The sequence below is a fragment of the Natrix helvetica genome (genome assembly GCF_964273705.1).
Source record: "Natrix helvetica genome assembly, chromosome: 2".
Classification (NCBI taxonomy): domain Eukaryota; kingdom Metazoa; phylum Chordata; class Lepidosauria; order Squamata; family Natricidae; genus Natrix; species Natrix helvetica.
In genome coordinates, this window is record NC_138552.1 from 285,634,364 (window position 1) to 285,655,884 (window position 21,521).

General features: G+C 46.3%; 1 protein-coding gene across 1 annotated transcript in view; it reads left to right on the forward strand.

The window, feature by feature from the left end:
- Positions 1 to 21,521, forward strand: part of CCDC92B (coiled-coil domain containing 92B) — a 47,482-nt gene that overhangs the window by 7,276 nt on the left and 18,685 nt on the right. Inside the window, exon 2 of the mRNA XM_081944362.1 lies at positions 4,327 to 4,480. Within this exon, the coding sequence (XP_081800488.1) occupies positions 4,351 to 4,480 (130 nt within the window). The 5' untranslated portion in view covers positions 4,327 to 4,350. The remainder of the gene's footprint in view (positions 1 to 4,326; positions 4,481 to 21,521) is intronic.

Sequence of the window (21,521 nt, forward strand, 5' to 3'; positions counted from 1 at the left end):
AAGAATCTAATCAACTAATGGCCAAAGCTCAATTGATGCTAGATAAGGGTCAACGGAATATATGGGTTGAACTTAAGTCTCTTGTGACAACGCAATGACTCTAAGCTGATGACATATTTAACCCCGCCTTCCAGTTCAGTTTCTCCTCTTCCTACAAGGTTTTAAGGCTCTTCCAGAAGGCCAGGAAAGCGTAGGTCAACCTCACCTCCAGCGGGAGAATACTCCAGAGGGCAGGGGCCACAGCAGAAAAGGCTCTTCTGCTGGACCACACCAGCCAAAATTATTTGACCAATGGGACCCCTACTATGCCTGTTCTGCTGGAGTGAATGGAACCCCTCCTATTTGGGTGAGAGAGCTCCTCATTCAGACTTAGAAGTGTAGAAATTCCATCGCCTTGCCTACTGCGTCCAATAAAATTAAAGAATGCTCCCCATACCAACATCCCTTTTTGGGATAACTAAACTAAGCAATATCCTGAATTTTGACCAGGGGGGGGGGGGGCTGCAGCCATTTCTGCAAGGGCCACGTTTCAGTGTCTTGGAGGTCTATTAAGGGAATAACAGAGTTGGATGGGACCATGGAGGTCTTCTAGTCCAACCCCTGCTCAAGCAAGAAAACCTATTCCTGTGATGGTGAACCTATGGCATGCGTGCCAAAGGTGGCACATGGAGCCATATTTGCCAGCACAGCATCCCTCAGCTCCGGCGTGCATGCACGCACCGCCCGGCTGATTTTCTGCCTTTTGGAGGGATGGGGGAGACAGTTTTCTCCCTCCCCAGGCTTCAGCAAAGCCTCAGGAGCCCGGGAAGGTCGAAAAACTCCTTCCCCCCCTTGGGGCAATTTTGGCACGCCTTTAGAAAAAGTTTGCCATCACTGACCTATACCATTTCAGACAAATGGCTATCCAACATCTTCTTAAAGACTTCCAGTGTTGGGGCATTCACAACTTCCGGAGGCAAGCTGTTCCACTGATTAATTGTTCTCACTGTCAGGAAATTTCTCCTTAGTTCTAAGTTGCTTCTCTCCTTGATTAGTTTCCACCCATTGCTTCTTGTTCTACCCTCAGGTGCCTTGGAGAATAGTTTGACTCCCTCTTCTTTGTGGCAACCCCTGAGATATTGGAAGACTGCTATCATGTCTCCCTTAGTCCATCTTTTTATTAAACCAGACATACTAATCAGTGTTGTGATTCAACCGGTCTAACAATTGGTTCGCTGAGCGCACGCACAGCGGGTTGAAACAAAGCTAAAAAACGTATCCTATTTTTCGGAATATAAGACGCACCAAGATTTCAAAGAGGTAAATAAGAGGCTTAAGCCTGCAGGGGGCTGCTGGGGGCTGAGGGAAGGAAAAAACGCCTCTGTTTTTGCGAAAAACGGCCCGTTCTTCACAAAAATGGGACGCGGGGGCGGGACTTCGGGAGGCCAAAAATGGCTGTGTTCAGTGTATAAGACGCACCAACATTTCCACACTCTTTTAGGGGGGGGAAAGTTACATCTTATACTCCGAAAAATACGGTACCTTCCACGGCAGCTGAGGCACAGCAAAAGAGCTGACGCACGACAATCAGCTTTGCCACGCCTATCAGCTGGGCTAAAAAAACAAGGAAATATAGGTGAGTATAGCCCAGGGGCAGGCAGGAAGGTCGGAGTGAACCAGTTCGCTCTCAGCTGATCTTCGGAGCTACCAGTACGCCCGAACTGGTAGAATCCCACCCCTGATACTAATGTTAGCTCATCCAGGACTCCCTGAAACAGTCAGTTCTTTCTAATTTATAAAAAATATAAAAGAAAATTGGTACAGTTGGATGAAACCATCATGACTTAGAGCGGTCCAACCCAGAACTAAGGAGAAATTTTCTGACAGTTCAAACAATTAATCAGTGGAACAGCTGGAGACCAGACGTTGCGGGTGCTCCAATGTTGGAGGTTTTCAAAAGAGACCAAGCAGCCATTTCTAGGGAATAGAACAGGGTCTCCTGTCCAAGCAGAGGGTTGGACTAGAAGACCTCCAAGGTCCCTCCCAAACTTAGAATTCTATGTTCTCTTTGTACAGGCTTTCAACCTGGCACTTAGACTTATATACCGCTTCACAGTGCTTTAAGACCGTCTCTAAGCGTTTTTTGTTTTTTTTACAGAGTCAGCCTATTGCTCCCAACAATCTGGGTCCTCATTTTGCCCACCTCGGAAGGATGGAAGGCTGAGTCAACCTTGAGCTTGGTGAGATTTGAACTGCCAAATTGCAGTCAGCCGGCAGTCAGCAGAAGTAGCCTGCAGTACTGCACTCTAACCACTGCGCCACCACAGCTCTTAGTGGCTTTTGCTAGTTTTTTCCATGACTATTTTGTTATTAGCTTCAACGTGTCCCTGTTTTAAATGTCTCTTTCTTGCAAACCCCTTGAAAGATTTGGGTAGTGCTGTGAACATCAAGTGAAATCAATAAAATTAATGCCATGGATTCTAGACATCCCCAGACCTGAGTGGGCTGATCTCCTTCCACTATTTTTATCCTCCTCCCGTTCATTTCCAGAAGGGCAGCTCTGTTTAAATCTCTTGCAGCACAAATAACCCAAAATCTTGTTGTCTTTTGAGAAAAAAATATAACACATTAATTCCAGCAGAAGATTTCATGGCGTGTGCAACCCGCTTCATCGTAGGTTGGATGAAAGGATTGGCAGTCCATGAAAACTTAGAACTTCACTTTGAGGTGCCAGGAGGCACCTTAATGTATTTTTTCCACTCAAAACTAAAACGTATCCATGCAAGATCGGCAGCCCAGATTTTAAGCCTCAAAGCAGAACCAGAAATAGCCTGTGGCTCTGGCCCAGTGGTGGAGGCCTTCGGGAAAGAAAAAGCTTGGTAGGAATGCTTGATAGACATGATAGCAGTATTCCAGTACTTGAGGGGCTGCCACAAAGAGGAGAGGATCAACTTATTTTCCAAAGCACCAGAGGGCAGGACAAGAAACAAAGGATGGAAACTAATCAAGGAGAGAAGCACCCTGGAATTAAGGAGAAACCTCCTAACAGTGAAGTCAATTAACCAGTGGAACAGAAGTTGCCTTCAGAAGCTGTAGATCCGTGATGGCGAACCTATGGCACGCGTGCCACAAGTGGCACGCGGAGCCATTTGTCAGGGCACGTGAGGCGCTGCCCTGTCAGCTGGCCAGCCCGCATGCGCGCGCTGGCCAGCTGAGTTCACCTTTTTAAAAGCTATTTTTCGCCTTCCCCAGGCTCCAGAGGCTTTATAGGAGCCTGGGGAGGGCGAAAAGAGCCTCCCCGCCCCCCGGAGGCTTCAGGGACCGTCCCTGAAGCCTTCGGAACGCTTAAAACCACCCTCCGAGCAAACCGGAAGTGACTTCCGGGTTGCTCGGAGGGTGGTTTTAAGCGCTCTGAAGGCTTCAGGGACTGTCCGAGGCTTTCAAAATCAATGCCTTTTTTTTCTTTTTCCCTTGTTTTCCCGCACTATCCACTTCCCTTTTTCCTTTCCTAATTTACCTAAGATTTGCTTTGGTATTCCTTTTGTACGTCATATTAGAAATTATTAAAACTACTAATGTAAAAGGAGAAGTCGTAGATACTTCATCACTGGAGGTTTTTAGGAAGGGCCTGGGCAGCCACTTGTCTGAAACAGTAGAGGGTCTCCTGCTTGAACAGAGGGTTGGACTAGAAGACCTCCAAGGTCCCCTCCAGCTCTATTCTGATTGATTGATACGGATAATCAATCAATAGGAGCTGAGGTGGCACAATGGTTAGAGTGCAGTACTGCAGGCTACTGCTACTGACTGCTAGCTGCCTGCAATTTGGCAGTTCGAATCTGACCAGGCTCAAGGTTGACTCAGCTTTCCATCCTTCCGAGGTCGGTAAAATGAGGACCCAGATTGTTGGGGGAAATAGGCTAACTCTGTAAACTGCTTAAAGAGGGCTGTAAAAACACTGTAAAGTGGTATGTAAGTGCTATTGTTATTGTTCTGCCTTCATGCCTTCCTTCCCTCCTCCCTTCCTCCCTCCCTCTCTGGAAATGCAGGGGTTAGAATGCAGTATTGCAGGCTAACTCTGCCCACAGTCAGGAGTTCACTCCTGACCAGCTCATGGATGACTAAGGCCCCCATCCTTCCGTGGTGGGTAAAGTGAGGAGCCAGATTGTTGGAGGCAATAGGCTGACTCTGTAAACCGCTTAGAGAGAGCTGCAAAAGTACTGTGAAGCGGTATATAAGTCTAAGCGCTATTGCGATATGTTGATGGATAATGCAAGGTGAAGATCAGCCACTGCTACAGGGCCATGCCCCCACTGCTGCAGTTCACAAGTTCACCTCTTTTCCCTCCAGGCTTAGACTCTTCACTGTGTTGCGATGGATACTCTGTCCCTGGAGCATCAGATCCAAAACGTGCAAAGACACATCGCCTTCCTCAAAAAGGAGCAGATGAAACTTCTCCACGATTTGCATCTGGAGATCCTGCGCTTACAAAAATACTGCACAGGTGAGTCCCGCATCTACAGTATCCTCCAGGGAGGCAGAGATCGGAAGCCTTCAGCTCCATGGACCGATAAGTAACTTGAAAAGGGGGAGCCCCATGTGGAGAGGCTCAGCATAGCCAGGGGTAGGCCACTATGGGTTCGCCCGGGTTCGGGAGAATCTGTAGCTAACATTATGGCCGGTTTGGAGAACCTCCAAATCTCACCCCTGGCTGCAATGGTGAAATTCATTTTTTTTTATTACCGGTTCTGTGGGCGTGGCTTGGTGGGCGTGGTGTGGCTTGGTGGGCGTGGCTTGGTGGGGTGGCAGGGGAAGGATACTGCAAAATCTCCATTCCCACGCCACTCTGGGGCCAGCCAGAGGTAGCATTTGCCGTTTTTCCGAACTACTCAAAATTTCCGCTACCGGTTCTCCTCCTGAGGAGGAGGAAGGGAAAAAATGAGCCTCCCAGAAGGCTGGAAACAGGCACGTTTCTGGCCTCCGGAGGGCCTCTGGAGCCTGGGGAAAGCAAAAATGTGCCCATACCCCACGCCAGCCATGGTGCAGGAGGCCGAATAGGCCATGCCCATTGTGGTCATGCCCACCCAGCAACCAGGCAGAGAACCCATTGCTGAAATTTTTGAAGGACACCCCTGAGCGTAGCATTCATAAACTAAGGCCAGTCCTGCACTATCTTGACTCTCCCAAACTTAGATGATGTCAGCTTCCTAATCCAGACAAGAAGCCCCTCCAAAAATACTAGCTCTGTCTTGATTGTAAGATGACGTTAACAAAATCTTGCAAATTTGAAAGGACGCCTTCACAATCCAAGAAACAAGGGAGGGTTCTGTCTAAGACAGGGGTCTCCAACCTTGGCAACTTTTAAGACTTGTGGACTGCAATTCCCAGAATTCCTCAGCCAGCTGGGTGAGGAACTCTGGGAGTCGCAGTCCACAAGACTTAAAGTTGCCAAGGTTGGAGACCCCTGCTCTAAGATGTTTGCCATGCCTGATTCCTTCTGTGGGCTCAGCTACCTCTTATCTGACCATTCCCTAGTCTGTGACTCTTCCTCCTTTCTCCCAAGCTTACTCCCATGTACCATTACACTGTAGAAGGGAGGCTTCTTGTTTTTAACATAATAACCCCCTAAGGTAGAGGTGTCGAACTGAAGGCCCGGGGGCCGGATCCAGTCTGTGGGGTGCTTAGATCTGTCCGCAGGGCCACTAGAAAAGGCAAAAGAATCAGTCTGCAGTGCTTCTGCCAGTGAAAATGGAGCTCGGGACGGCTGCATGCACACACACAAACACACCCCAAACTCCGTTTTTGCTGGCAGTGGGTTGCAGGAGGCCATCGCAGCTGAAAATGGAGCTCGGGAGCCCATTTTCGCTGGCAGAGCACTTGGGCCACCACAGGCGCCCCCGACACAAGTGACGTTGATCTGGCCACTCCCCCAGCCACACCCCCATCCTCTGCCCTAAGGCTTTCACTACGGGGGGAGTTGGATTCTCAACATTGGTGCCACAATATTCCACCTTTGTCCAATAAGCCATTGCAATCCACAACATATGCTGTGTTCCCATAACATGCCGAACCAAGTCAGTTAAAGGCCTAGCAGTTACATTTGCAGAGCATGGGGTATTAAAGTTGACCAAAGTGATTGGTTGGTCAGCATGTTATAAAAATCCAACCCATTTGGTTAGTTTACCTTTCCATCAGAGGTGGTATTCAGCAGGTTCTGACCAGTTCGGGGGAGCCGGTAGTGGAAATTCTCAGTAGTTCGGAGAACTGGTAAATACCAAATACACCCCCGCACTGCATCAATTGGATTTAACTTTTTCCTGACCATATTAAGGAGGAATGCAACCAATGTAAGTCTCATGGGTGGGATTCAACACGTCTTCATTACTGCTACAGCAGCTAATTAGGGGAAAGAAACACTAGCTTGCGTTCCATAGAACTGGAAGTGTTGAGAAAACGGCACCGAAGCTTTTAATTTCAACGTTAATGATTTATTTCCAAAATTTCCAGGAGCTGACCCTCTTATTTCCAAAAATAACTTACTTTTTGTCTAATATTAGAACTGGTCCATTAACCAGACCTTGCGAAGCAGGTCAGGATTGTTGGGGTCCTTGGTGGTTTCTGAATTTGTTTGATTTCTTGCAAACATTTCATTATAAAAGTAGACATTTGGGCAAGTCAGAATTCCTAGAGCAGAGGTGCCCAGTCTTGGCAACTTTAAGACCTGCAGACTTCAACTCCCAGAATTCCCCAGCCAGCAAGAGATAGAAAATAGTCAGGTCACGTGACACATATTGGTTGTTTATTTTTAGGGATTTGGTTTATCTCCGTGTTTCTCAGCCTCAGCAGCTTTTAAGATGTGTGGACTTCAACTCCCAGAATTCCCCAGCCTGGCTGGGGAATTCTGGGAGTTGAAGTCCACACATCTTAAAAGCTGATGAGGTTGAGAAACTCTGGTTTAGTTCATCCTTTTTAACAGATTTGCATAATGTTTCCTTGTGCTTCCCACCTCAAAATGATTTTTAAACATTATTATTCCACCCACTTTTTGCAGTTGCAATCAGAAAGGAGTTCTGGTGGCTAAGTTGCCGTTAGTTGACTCATTAGACAGCCATGTTTTAAGTGACGTTCAGGCTCACACGGAAAGCTGAAAAAGGAAGTGACTGCTTTAATGAGATTCTGCACTTCTATGCATTATGAAGCAATTGTTCTGAATTGTTTCTTCCGTGAAAGTAGATCCCCGGCCAGTAAAATCTGCTTGGTGCTGTCCAGGGTACTGAAGTTCTTTGTTTGGTCATGCCTGAAGATGTCTTGATCATTGTTATTAAACTTTTATCCTGGTTTTTTTAATATATATTTTCATTGAACTCAAGGCAGTGAGTATACCAAAATTCCTATTCCCTATTTTCCCCACAACAGCCTTATGAGATGGGTTGAGTTAAGAGTGTGATTGGCTCAAAATCACCCAGCTGGATTTTATGCCTAAAGTGGGACTAGAACTCAACACCTTCTCCTGGTGATTGGCCCAAAGTCATGCAACTGGATATCATGTCTAAGGCGGGAATAAAACTCACTGTCTCCTGTTGATTGGCCCAAAGTCACCCAACTGTCTTTCAAACCTAAGATGGAACTAGAACTCACCATCTCCTGCTGATTGGCCCAAAGTCACCCAGCTGTCTTTCATGTCTAAGGTGGGACTAGAACTCTCCATCTCCTGGTGATTGGCTCAAAGCCATCCAGCCAGCTTTCATGCCTAAAGAAGTACTAGAAATCACAGACTCCTGGTTTATAGGCTAGCACCTTAATCACTACATAAAACTAGTTTTCACTTCAGATTGTATAGGAGCACATGGACTTTAAGGTTCTCCGTCTCCTGGTGATTGGCCCACAATCACCCAACTGGCTTTCATGCCTAAAGTGGGACTAGAACTCAGAGTCTCTTGGTGATTGACCCAATGTCACCCAGCCAGTTTTCATGCCTAAAATGGAACTAGAACTCTGGATCAGCACCTTCACCACTACGCCAAATCGGTTTAACACCTTAACTACTATACGAAAGAGGTCCCCATGATGCTAGGTAGGTTCCCATATATTATTCTAAGTAATAAACAAACACACTGCAACCTGTGCACTCAATCAACGGGCTTGGTATGCTGTGGCATATTGCTTAACATTATGTATTATGTTTTCCATAGTTCTGTCTCTGTGGATTCACAATCAGGCTAGTTTTAATCCCAACAAATCTCAAAAAAAGAATAGATGCTAATTAGGGGCTAATTAGTAATTGAAGTAGCTTTTATAAAGGAAGATGAGCTTGAGGGAGACAGGTAAGATCCACAAAGGAAAGTGACAAAGGGAAAAAAAACATACCGTATTTTTCGGAGTATAAGATGCACCTTTTTTCCCCCTAAAAGAGACTGGAAATGTTGGTGTGTCTTATACACTGGATACAACCATTTTTTGCCTCCCAAAGCCCCACCCCCACATCCCATTTTTGCGAAAGAGAATTTTTCACAAAAACGGAGGCATTTTTGCCTTCCCCCAGAAGCACTCAGCAGGCTTCAGTAGGGCTGAGGAAAGGCAAAAATGCCCCCATTTTTGTGAAAAACGGCTTGTTTTCTGACCGTTTTTCGTAAAAACCGGGGTATTTTTGCCTTCCTCCAGCCCTGCTGAAGCCTGCAGAGGGCTGCTGGGGGCTGAGGGAAGGCAAAAACTTTTTTTCTGACTTACCTCTTCAAAATCTTGGTGTGTCTTATACAACGGTGCGTCTTATAGTCCAAAAATATGGTACCTTAAGACAGGACCGTCCAACTTTGGCAACTTTTAAGACCTGTGAACTTCAACTCCCAGAATTCCACAGCCAGAATTTTTATTTATGTATTTATTTATTTAGAAAATGTATATTGCCGCCTACTCACACTTGGGGACTCAAGGTGGCTTACAAGCATATAAAAACAGAATGCAAAAAAAAAAAGAATAAAAAGAAAAATAATAAAATAATAACCTTCACCCACCCTACCCCGCTAACAACACATATTCATATTAGCCATTTAATGGGCTCCACCCCACTCTGGGTTTCCTGACAGAACTACGTCAACAGGAGCTTTCGAAAGACGGGGGAGGAGGATGTTCCAGAGAGAGGGAGCCACCATGAAGAAGGCCCTTCTTCTAATGCCCACCAGATGTATCTCCTTAGGGGAAGGGACCCACAACTTTCCTTGCCTCCGTGCTCTAGTAGGTCGGGGTAGATGTGACCAGCAAGAGACGGTCATCCACCACAGTATCCCTACAGTCACATGACATCATTTGGGAGCTTGGCAACTGGCATGTATTTTGTGGCATTCCAGGGTCATGCGATCACCATTTGCGACCTTCCCAGTTCACGTCTGATAAGCCAAGTCAATGTGGGAAGTAGGATTTATTATTTATTATTTATTTTATTTACCGTGCTTCTAGACTGCCCCCTCTCCCAAAAGGGACTCGGGGCGGTGTACAGTCCATGCAAAATATATCAAAATACAATAAAAAGTTGAATATGTACAGTTGGAATGGAGGAGGTTAAAATGGAATTAAAAGAACTGTACAGAGCCAGTATATATAAATATAAATTTAAATTTTAAACCCCTAAAACACACACAATAAATTAAAAACAATACCCCTAAAATAACCAGTTATTAGTACATTTGCAAGGAGGAACAGTTGTAATTATGCCAGGCCTGCTAATCGGAACAGGTGAGTCTTCAATTTTTGCCGGAAGGAGCGGAGGTCAGTAGTGGTTCTGATGTCGGGGGGGGAGGTCATTCCAGAGGGTTGGGCCCATCACAGAGAAGGCCCTACTCCTTGGTGTCGCCCGTTGGCATTGCCTAGTGGACGGCACCAGGAGAAGTCCCTCTCTGTGTGAGCGAATTGGCCGCAGGGATGTATGTGGGAGGATGCGATCCCGCAAGTAACTAGGTCCCGTGCCATGGAGCGCTTTAAAGATGGTAATCAGCACCTTGAAACGCATCCGAAAAACCACAGGTAGCCAGTGCAGCTCACGCAGGAGAGGTGTTACGTGGGAGTACCTCGTACTCCCCATCACAGCCCGCGCGGCTGCGTTCTGAACTAACTGCAGTCTCCGGGCGCGTCCCAAGGGCAGCCCCATGTAGAGAGCATTGCAGTAATCCAGGCGGGACGTCACCAGCGCATGAGTGACCGTGCGTAGGGCATCCCGGTCCAGTAGGGGGCGCAATTGGCGCACCAGGCGAACCTGGTGGAACGCCCCCCTTGCCACGGCTGCCACATGGTCATCCATTGACAGCCGGGCATCAAGGAGGACGCCCAAATTGCGTGCCCGTTCCACAGGGGGCAATTGTTCGCCCCCTATGGCCAGCGATGGAATCAGCTGGCTGAACCAAGGTGCCGGTAGCCACAGCCACTCAGTCTTGGAGGGGTTGAGTTTAAGTCTGTTGTCCCCCATCCAGACCCCGACGGCTTCCAAACACCGGGACATCACTTCGACAGCCTCGTTGGGGTGGTTTGGGGTTGAAATATACAGCTGAGTATCATCAGCGTAGAGGTGGTACTCAACCCCAAAACCACGGATGATCTCACCCAGCGGCTTCACATATGTGTTGAACAGGAGAGGCGAGAGGACCAACCCCTGTGGCACTCCACAAGTGAGTGGCCTCGGGGTCGACCTCTGTCCCCCTGTCAACACACATTGCTTCCGGTCGGAGAGGTAGGAGCCGAACCACCGCAGAACGGTACCTCCGACTCCTATCCCCTCCAACCGGCGCAATAGGATACCATGGTCGATGGTATCAAAAGCCGCCGAGAGGTCTAATAGGACCAGGATAGAGGAACAACCTCTATCTCTGGCCCTCCAGAGATCATCTACCAACGCGATCAAGGCTGTCTCCGTGCTGTGCCCGGGTCGGAAGCTGGACTGGCGTGAGTCTAGATAATCGGATTCGTCAAGGTGTCGTGGAAACTGCTGCGCCACCACATTCTCGACAACCTTCGCTAGAAAGGGAAGGTTGGAGACTGGACGATAATTAGCTAGCTCCGTTGGGTCGAGTGAAGGCCTCTTAAGTAAGGGCCTCACCACCGCCTCCTTCAAGGCGGTTGGTAAGGATCCCTCACCCAATGAGGCATTCACCAGGCCCAGAAGCCAGCCTTGGGTCACCTCCCAAGATGCCAGTACCAACCAGGAGGGACACGGGTCCATTAAACATGTGGTGGGTCGCAGCCGTCCACGCAACCTGTCCAAATCCTCGGGGGCAACAGAATCAAACTCCTCCCAGGATGGTCTCACAAGACTCGCTGTTGGCGGCCCGTCCGGTCCACTGAGGGGGGCCCATCTGCTCCGGATCTGAGCGACTTTGTCCTGCAGATATTCCCCAAACTCCTCTGCTCTGCCCTGCAAGGGCGCCCCCTGCGTCCTCTGTAATAAGAGGGAGCGGGTCACCCTAAACAGGGCGGCAGGGCGGTTATCCGCGGACGCAATAAGAGCGGCGCAATATCTACGTTTGGCCGCCCTTAATGCCACAAGGTAGGTCCGTAAATAGGCTCTTACCTGTGTTCGATCAGATTCGGAGCATGAGGACCTCCACCTGCTCTCTAGATGTCTCCTATGGCGCTTCATCACCCTCAGCTCCTCGGTATACCAAGGAGCCCGGGTGGGTCACTGCCGCAGGAGAGGTTGCAAAGGCGCAACCTGGTCCAAGGCCCCAGCCGCCACCCTATTCCAGGTGGCCGCTAGGTCCTCCGACCGAGCGCGGGTCAGGGCTACAGGTAATGGCCCAAGCTCCATCTGGAACCTCTCCGGCTCCATCAGGTGCTTGGGGCGGTACCAGCTTGGACCGTCTGGTCTCACCTCCTCGCGGTGGGGGGTAGCGCCAGGGAAGTCCAGCCGGAGACATGAGTGATCTGACCATGACAGGGGTGTAACAACTAAGTCCCCTATACCCAGATCACTCGTCCACTGCTCAGATACAAAAACAAGGTCCAGTGTGTGGCCGCCTTCGTGTGTGGGGCCCTGAATTAATTGGGTCAGGCCCATGGCTGTCATGGAAGCCATGAACTCCCGAGCCACCTCAGATGCTGCTCCCGTCGACGGCAGGTTGAAATCCCCCATAACCACAAGCTTGGGGATCTCAACCGCCGTCTCCGAGATCAGCTCGAGGAGCTCGGGCAGGGCCGCTGATGTATAGCGAGGAGCCAAGTATACAATCAGCAAACCCAACTGCCTCCCTGGGCCCCATTTCACACCAAGGGACTCACACCCGGATATCTGAGGAACAATGAATTCCCTCGGCTCTAGACCTTCCCGTATAACTACCGCCACCCCACCACCCTTACCCAGGGCCCAAGGCTGATGGAATGCACGGAAGCCTGGTGGGCACATTTCCACGAGGGGTAAACCACCCTCGTGGCCCAACCAGGTCTCCGTTATCCCTGCAAGGTCCAGCTCCCCCTCAGAGATCAACTCATTCACTTAACAACTGCATATTCACAGTTTTTGCTCAACTGCCATGGCAAAGAAAGTTGTAAAACCAGGCGTGACACCTTTACCAATTGCCTTGCTTAGCGGTGGCAATTCTGGTCCCAACAGTAGTCATAGGTCAAGGACCACTCATATAGCATGTAAGATAGACCACAGTAGGACCCAGGATGGTTCTTAGAAAATACTAGTTTCCAGACCTTATTCCTACAAGACCTTTTGGCGAGGGTATATTACCACATGAATTACGAGATTTAGATGTTGTGCTCATGTTAGCTTCTAAGTACAGTACATGAACAAAAACATTAGGATGAAAGCTAGGGAGGAAAATTACCCATTAGGGAAAATTGTAAGCATGTGTTTTTCCTCTGCCACTTAGAAGTTTCATTGCATAAATTGACTAAAGCAATGGATGGATGGATGGATGGATGGATGGATGGATGGATGGATGGGTGGGTGGGTGGGTGGGTGGGTGGGTGGGTGGGTGGGTGGATGGATGGATGGATGGATGGATACATAAATAGATAAATAGATAGATAAATATATATATAGAGAGAGAGGATGGATGGATGGATGGATGGATGGATGGGTGGGTGGGTGGGTGGGTGGGTGGGTGGGTGGGTGGGTGGGTAGGTAGGTAGGTAGGTAGGTAGGTAGATAGATTGATAGATAGATAGATAGATAGATAGATAGATAGATAGATAGATAGATATAGAGAGATATTAGATGGATGGATGGATGAGAGGTAGGTAGGTAGGTAGGTAGGTGAGGGAGAGAGAGAGAGAGATTAAATAGATGGATGGATGGGTGATGATAGATAGATAGATAGATAGATAGATGGATGGATGGATGGATGGATAGATAGATAGATAGATAGATAGATAGATAGATAGAGATTAGATGTATGGATGGATGGATAGATAGATAGATAGATAGATAGATAGATAGATAGATAGACAGACAGACAGACAGACAGATAGACAGATAAATAGAGAGATTAGATGGATGGATGATAGGTAGGTAGCTAGGTAGGTAGGGGGAGGGAGGGGGAGAGAGATTAGATAGATGGATGGATGGATGGATGATAGATAGATAGATAGATAGATAGATAGATAGATAGATAGATAGATAGATAGATGATAGATAGAGATTAGATGGATGGATGGATGGATGGATGGATGGATGGATGGATGGAGAGAGAGAGAGACAGATAAATAGAGAGAGATTAGATGGATGGATGATAGATAGGTAGGTAGCTAGGTAGGTAGGGGGAGGGAGAGAGAGAGAGATTAGCTAGATGGATGGATGGATGATAGATAGATAGATAGATAGATAGATAGATAGATAGATAGATAGAGATTAGATGGATGGATGGATGGATGGATAGATAGATAGATAGATAGATAGATAGATAGACAGATAAATAGAGAGAGATTAGATGGATGGATGATAGATGGATGGATGGATGGATGGACAGACGGATGGATGGATGGACAGACGGATGGATGGATAGATGGGTAGATGGATGGATAATAATAATAATAATAATAATAATAATAATAATAATAATAATAATAATAATAAATTTTTATTTGTTAGCCGCACCCTCTCCTAAAAGGACTCGGGGCGGCGTACAGTAAAAACACATAAAATATACAAATGAACAATACATATACAATAAAAATGAACACATACACATACGTACACATATACATATACAAGGAGGAGGTAGCAAATATATAAAATAGAATTTAAAATTGACAATTTAAAACACCCTCAGTTAATTTACAAGATTTAAAAAACCCGTCAGGAGCGGTAAGGTAAAACTATGGTTGAGCCAGGCCAGCTAATTGGAAGAGGTGAGTCTTTTTTTTTTTTTTTTTTTATTAAAAGAGTTTTGTACAAACAAATTTTCCCCCTTTTCACCCCCCCCCCTCCATACAATATAAATCTCATACAAATGCTATACCCCCCCGCAAAAATTCACATTCAAATATTATACCAAACACAGAGGTGAGTCTTGAGCTTTGCTCGGAAGGAGCGGAGGTCGGAGGTAGTCCTGATATCAGGGGGGAGGTCATTCCACAGGGCTGGGCCCGTCACAGAGAAGGCTCTGCTCCAAGGCGTCGCCCCCCGACACTGTTTGGTGGACGGCACCTGGAGAAGTCCCTCTCTGTGCGAGCGAATTGGTCGTAGGGATGTATGGGGCAGGATGCGATCCCGCAGGTAGCTAGGTCCTGTGCCATGGAGCGCTTTAAAGATCGTAATCAGAACCTTGAAACGCACCCGATAGACCACAGGAAGCCAGTGCAGCTCGCGCAGGAGAGGTGTCACATGGGAGTACCTTGTACTCCCCATAATCACCCGCGCGGCCGCATTCTGGACCAACTGCAGTCTCCGAGTGCATCTCAAGGGAAGCCCCATGTAGAGAGCATTGCAATAGTAGGATAAAGAGAGAGAGAGATTACATAGATAAATAGAGATGGATAAATAGAGAGAGAGAGAGATTAGATGGATGGATGGATGGATGGATGGATGGATGGATGGATGGATGGATGGATAAATAGAAAGAGAGAGAGAGATTGGATGAATGGATGGATAGTAGTCCTTGACTTACAACAGTTTGTTTAGTGACTGTTCAAATTATAATGGAAGTAAAAAAAAAGTGACATGACTGTTTTTCACACTTAGCAACCATTGCAGCCTTCCCATGACCCCGTGATCAAACTTCAGATGCTTAGCAAGTGACAGTTGCAGTGTCCCATGCTCATGTGATCATCTTTTGCAGCCTTCTGACATGCAAAGTCAATGGGGAGAACAAGCATCACTTAACAACCATGTTGCTAACTTAATCATGGCAGTGATTCACTTAAAAACTGCAAGAAAGGCCATAAAATGGAGCAAAACTCACTGAAAACTGTCTCGCTTAGCCACAGAAATTTCGGGCTCAATTGTGGTCGTAAGTCGAGGACTACCTGCGTTTCCAACCGGATGCAGGTGCCATTTTCCCCTTACTCAAGGCATTTTGCCCTTCTGCAGTTTCTTTTCCTGGACCTGACAAGCTAAGTATTTGCTGACCCAATCCAACTCGTGATGCAGAAAGATGTTTCCAATGTGAAAAGTAAAGAAAGGAAAAGAAAATGCACACCTTCCTACTGCTTTCCCATTAGTTCAAAGGTATAGAAGCCACAGGTTTCATACTGCAGCAATATGCTAACCGCCATCTTTGTACAGACTCTTCTGCGTGAGAGCTTATAATAAGCGTGACTCATCCATTCATTTGGAAATCTAGCTTTTCAAAATAGTGGAATGGAAGATTGCGGACAAGCAAAAATGCTCTGAGCTTCTGTTTTGCCAAAGGTCAGGGCAGTGATCAGTTGGTACTTTTGGATCCAGAGACAAAAAGCACAGCAGAAAATCAAGGGATTTTATTGTGAGCTCAAGCAATACAATACAATAGCAGAGTTGGAAGGGACCTTGGAGGTCTTCTAGTCCAACCCCCTGCCTAAGCAGGAAACCCTATACCGTTTCAGACAGATGGTTATCCAGCATTTTCTTAAAGACTTCCAGTGTTGGGGCATTCACAACTTCTGGAGGCAAGCTGTTCCACTGATGGATTGTTCTAACTGTCAGGAAATTTATCCTTACTTCTAAGTTGCTTTGATTAGTTTCCACCTTGATTAGTTTCCACCCATTGCTTCTTGTTAGCAGGTAGATTTAAAAGCATAACATAAAAAGGGCACATACCAAGCCCAGAGGATGCTCAAATTTCTTATAAGCTGCCGGGAACTCCTTAATTAATGACAGCAAAGATATCCCAAGTGCGACCAGTTTCCACAGTACAAATTGTCCTCGGTTTATGACCCCCCAACTGACCTCAAAATTTCTATTGCTAAGCGAGGCAGTTGTTGAATGAGTTGCACCTCGTTTTATGACCTTTCTTGCCAACATTGTTAAGCGAATCACTGCAGTGCTTAAGTGAATTGTGCAGTTGTTAAGCAAGCCTTAAGCAAGCCTTAAGTAAAGTCAATGAATTAAAGTCAATTTAAAATAGGAATAGAATAACAGAGTTGGAAGGGACCTTGGAGGTCTTCTAGTCCAACCCCCCTGCTTAGGCAGGAAACCCTATAGCAGCGGTGTCAAACTCGTGGAGTCACGTGACATATCGGGACTTTTCCCCCCCCTTCGCTAAGCTGGGGGGGCGGAGCCAGCACGTAACGCATCCATCCCTGCATTTCAGATTATTAAAATCAATTAAGTAAAGAGAATTTTAAGTAAAGTCAACGAATTAAAGTCAATTATTAAAATCAGTTAAGTAAAGGGGATCTTAAGGAAAGTCAATGGATTCCTCCATTGATTTCACTTGTCAGAAACCAGCTGGCAAAGTGACAAAGGCTGATCACATGACTCTGGGACACCGGAACCGTCATAAATACATGCCAGTTGCCAAGCACCCGAATTTTGATCATGTGACCAGAGGGATGCTGCAACAGTCATAAGTATGAAAACTGGTCATAAGTCCCTTTTTTCAGTGCAGTTGTAACTTTGAAAGGGACTAAATGAACTGTTGTAATTCAAGGACTACCAGCATGACTACATTCCCTCCCTTTCTCCTTTGTTTAGTAAACAAATACATTTATTCCCCTTTAGTAAAAGTGAAATCGAGCAGGCTCCATTTTCTGAATGTGAAGGAAAAGTCACAATGTGTCACTAAATGGCTGAGGGTGACAATGGTCTTCCGCATTGGATCTACAGCTCCTTATAGGAAAAGTGAAAGGCCCTTGAAATAATCACAGACCTAAACAGGTTACTAAGGAAATGCTTCAAGGATCGTTTGAAGTGGTGCCTCCCTTTCAGGGGTGGGTTCCTGCCAGTTCTAACCTCTTCTATAGAAGAGGTTCCACAAATCTACAGTCCGTTTAGAACCGGTTACAGCTTCCTCCCACCCGCCCGTCCGCACATCATCAAGATGAAGAGCGAGAGGAGGAATTCTGGGTGTCGAAGTCCCCAGGTCTTAAAGCTGTCAAGTTTGAACACCCCTGGGTTTTTTTTTCTAAAGGGTTAGGGGTGCAAGGGTCTTGTAACTTGACAGCTTTAAGATTTGCACACTTCAATGCCAGAGTTCCTGAGCCAACATGACTGGAGGAGGAATTCTGGGAGTTGAAGTCCACAAGTCTTAAAGCTGTCAAGTTTGAACACCGCTGGGTTTTTTTTTTCTAAAGGGTTAGGGGTGCGAGGGTCTTGTAACTTGACAGCTTTAAGACTTGCACACTTCAATGCCAGAGTTCCTGAGCCAACATGACTGGAGGAGGAATTCTGGGAGTTGAAGTCCACAAGTCTTAAAGCTGTCAAATTTGAACACCTCTGGGTTTTTTTTTCCTAAAGGGTTAGGGGTGCGAGGGTCTTGTAACTTGACAGCTTTAAGACTTGCGTGCTTCAAATGCCAGAGTTTCTGAGCCAACATTTTGGTTGCTAAGCAAGAGCGTTGTTAAGTGAGTTTCATCACATTTTACAAGTTGGCCATGCCCACCCAGTCACATGGCTGGCAAGCCACTCCCACCCAGTCACATGGCCAGCAAGCCACTCCCACAAAGCAGGACACACCTACAGAAGAGATTCTAAAAAAAATTGAAACCCACCACTGCTCCCTTTATACCACTTGTCTCTGGTAAATCGATCTCCCTTTCTCTCTCAAAGGATAGCAATGGTTTTTGAATGGATTGCTAGAGAAAAGCTGCCTTCCCGTTATGAAAGAAAATCACGGGGAAACTGTTTGAGGAATTTCCCTTGTGTGTATCAGTCAAGTGTTGTATTCAGTGCAGCAACAACATGCTTTAATTTCCATTACAGCGACCACACTGCCTCATGGCAAATTACAATACAGGATTACCTATACATATTAAAAGCCAAATACCATTCACTCATCATGAAATCTCCAGAACTGTAAAGCCTACAAACCTGTAATTAAGCACATGTGTTCCTCTCAGCTTCTAGGTGCTCGCTAAAAAAAGGATTTTTCAAAATGGCCATCAGATCATCACTATTCCTTATACAGTATTATATTAACACTCGTCAATGGTAAGGAGTTAGACTACTCCCCCTCCCCACCTGAAAGGAACTCTGTTTCAACTGCCAGTTGCCTTATATGGGCGTGGCTAGTGTGTGACTCATGTGGCCTGTGGGCTAGGAGTTTAGACATTTTACTCCCCCTCCCCACCTGAAAAGAATTCTGTTCCAACCTCCAGTTGCCTTATATTAATATGCTCTGATGCTAAGGAGTTACACATTCTACATTAGTTTTTAAGCTTTACGGGTCAATGTATCAAGCCTGATTGTAAGTACTCAACAATTTTCAAGCTTTAAGTGTCTATTTATCAAGCCCGAACATATAGTTTCGTAGCAAAGCACAGGTATCCAGCTAGTATACCTATAAAGAGTGCAGAGAAGAGCAACAAAGAGGATTAGGGGACTGGAGATTAAAATATGTCAAGAACAGTTGCAGGAACTGGGTATGTCCAGTTTAAGGAAAAGAAGGATTAGGGGAGACATGATAGCAGTGTTCCAATATCTCAGGGGTTTCCACAAAGAAGAGGGAGTCAAACTATTCTCCAAGGCACCTGAGAGTAGAACAGGAAGTAATGGGTGGAAACTAATCAAGGAGAGAAGCAACCTAGAACCAAGGAGAAATTTCATGACAATTAACAATCAGTGGAACAACTTGCCTCCATAAATTGTGAATGCTCCAACACTGGAAGTCTTTAAGAAGATGTTGGATAGCCATTTGTCTGGAATGGTATAGGGTTTCCTGCCTAGGCAGGGGGTTGGACTAGAAGACCTCCAAGGTCCCTTCCAACTCTCCTATTGTATTGTAAAGATGAGAAGGGCAGAGAACAAATGTATTTTGTCTGCCTTTTCGAACATCTAAGGCTGAGGATGGGAGAAGATCTTGAAAGTTGGGAGCAAATCTTTCTTAACCCTATCCTTAATCTCACTGGCATGCCCCCCCCTCCCACCTCCAAATCATCATTTGTGATATAGGGTCTACTGCTTGAACAGAGGGTTGAACTCGGGTGGGTTGCTCCAGGTTCGCCCAGGTTTGGGCAGTCCTCTAAGGAAGATTCTGCATGGTTTGGCAAACCCTCAAATCCCATTCCTGGCTGGCCTCGCCCACCCCTCCCAGGAGTCTCCACGCAGCCCATTTTGAATGCCAGGTAAGTGCAGGGCCTGGGCGAAGGCTCGGGGGGGCGAAAACCAGGCCTCCCGGAGCCTCCGGAATGGGGTGGAAATGGATATTTTATAGTATCCTTGCCCTGGAATGGGGTGGAAATTCAGATTTTATAGTATCCTTGCCCATGAATCGGGTGGAAATGGAGATTTTACAGCATCCTTGCCCTGGAATAGGGTGGAAATGGATATTTTATAGTATCCTTTCCCTGGAGTGAGGTGGAAATTCAGATTTTATAGTATCCTTGCCCATGAATCGGGTGGAAATGGAGATTTTACAGCATCCTTGCCCGGGAATGGGGTGGAAATGGATATTTTATAGTATCCTTGCCCTGGAATAGGGTGGATATACAGATTTTATACCATCCTTTCCCTGGAATGAGGTGGAAATTCAGATTTTATAGTATCCTTGCCCATGAGTCGGGTGGAAATGGAGATTTTACAGCATCCTTGCCCATGAGTCGGGTGGAAATGGAGATTTTACAGCATCCTTGCCTGGGAATGGGGTGGAAATGGAGATTTTATAGTATTCTTCTACAGCCACACCCACCAAGCCATGCTACGCCCACAGAACTGGTAGTAAAAAAAATTTGAATCCCACCACAGATAGGAACACATCAATGATTATAGGGAGGCTGCAACAGTGGTAAATGTGAGGACAGGTCGTAAGTCACATTTTTCAGCCCCATCATTACTTTGAATGGTTGCTAAATGAAATGGTTGCAAATTAAGGACTCACTGAATTCTAGCCAGTCTTCTGAAAGATACTGCACCAAAAATCAGGCAGAACCAACCCAGTTTATATAATTTCCTTCCAATGCTCCCCCCACCCAAAAGAATAAAGTAAAGGCATAAATTACGGCACCAAGCTTTTTATTGTTCTGATATCTCCAGCTACCTGTTTTACAGGGATGAAAGCACTATTAACCCAAGTTGGAAAGAGCCTTTTGGTGCAAATTAATCTGACATTTGCAGGAAAGAATTTGGCTCAGCTCCCATTCTCCATAAAGGGATGCAGAATATTCTCGCTTTACTATTTCTTTTTATCCCATTATTTCTGAGATGCTGGATGAGTCTAGACGATGCAATCCCAGAGGGGTAATTAGTGTGCATTAATTGTTGCCCCCGAACAAAGAAAAATGAAAGTCTTGGCTCATGAATCACAAGACTGTTTTTTTTCCACCAGGAAACAATTGGCACACTTGATATTTTAGGAACAAATAAACGGCGAAGGCTTGTGCTAATTGTACGATGGAGGGTGGTAGGAACTAAGTATGTCTGGTCTCATAAAGAGAAGGACTAGGGGTGACATGATAGCAGTCTTCCAACATTTGAGGGACTGCCACAGAGAAGAAGGGGTCAACCTATTCCGCAAAGCACCAGAGGGCAGGACAAGAAGTAACAGAAGCGAGATTCAATCCAGAACTAATGAGAAATTTCCTTACAATTAGAGCAATTAATTAATGGGACAACTTGACTTCAGAAATTGTGGATGGTCCATCACTGGAAGTTTTCAAGAAGAGATTGGACAATCATTTGTCTAAAATGATACAAGGTCTCCTGTTTCAGCAGGGGCTGGACCAGAAGACTGCTGAGGCACCTTCCAACCTGTTATTCTAATCTATCATGTGTGTGTGTGTGTGTGTGTGTGTGTGTGTGTGTTCCAGCATAACTCTGGAACACCTCAAGCAATTTCAACCAAACTTGGTGCACAGATGACTTACACTCTGGAAACAAATACTGTAGAGGTAAGACACCCCTAACACCCCTTGGGGTGTGTGGATGTGGGTGTCTGTGGGTGTGTGTTCCAGCCTAACTCTGGAACGCCTGGGCCGGCTGA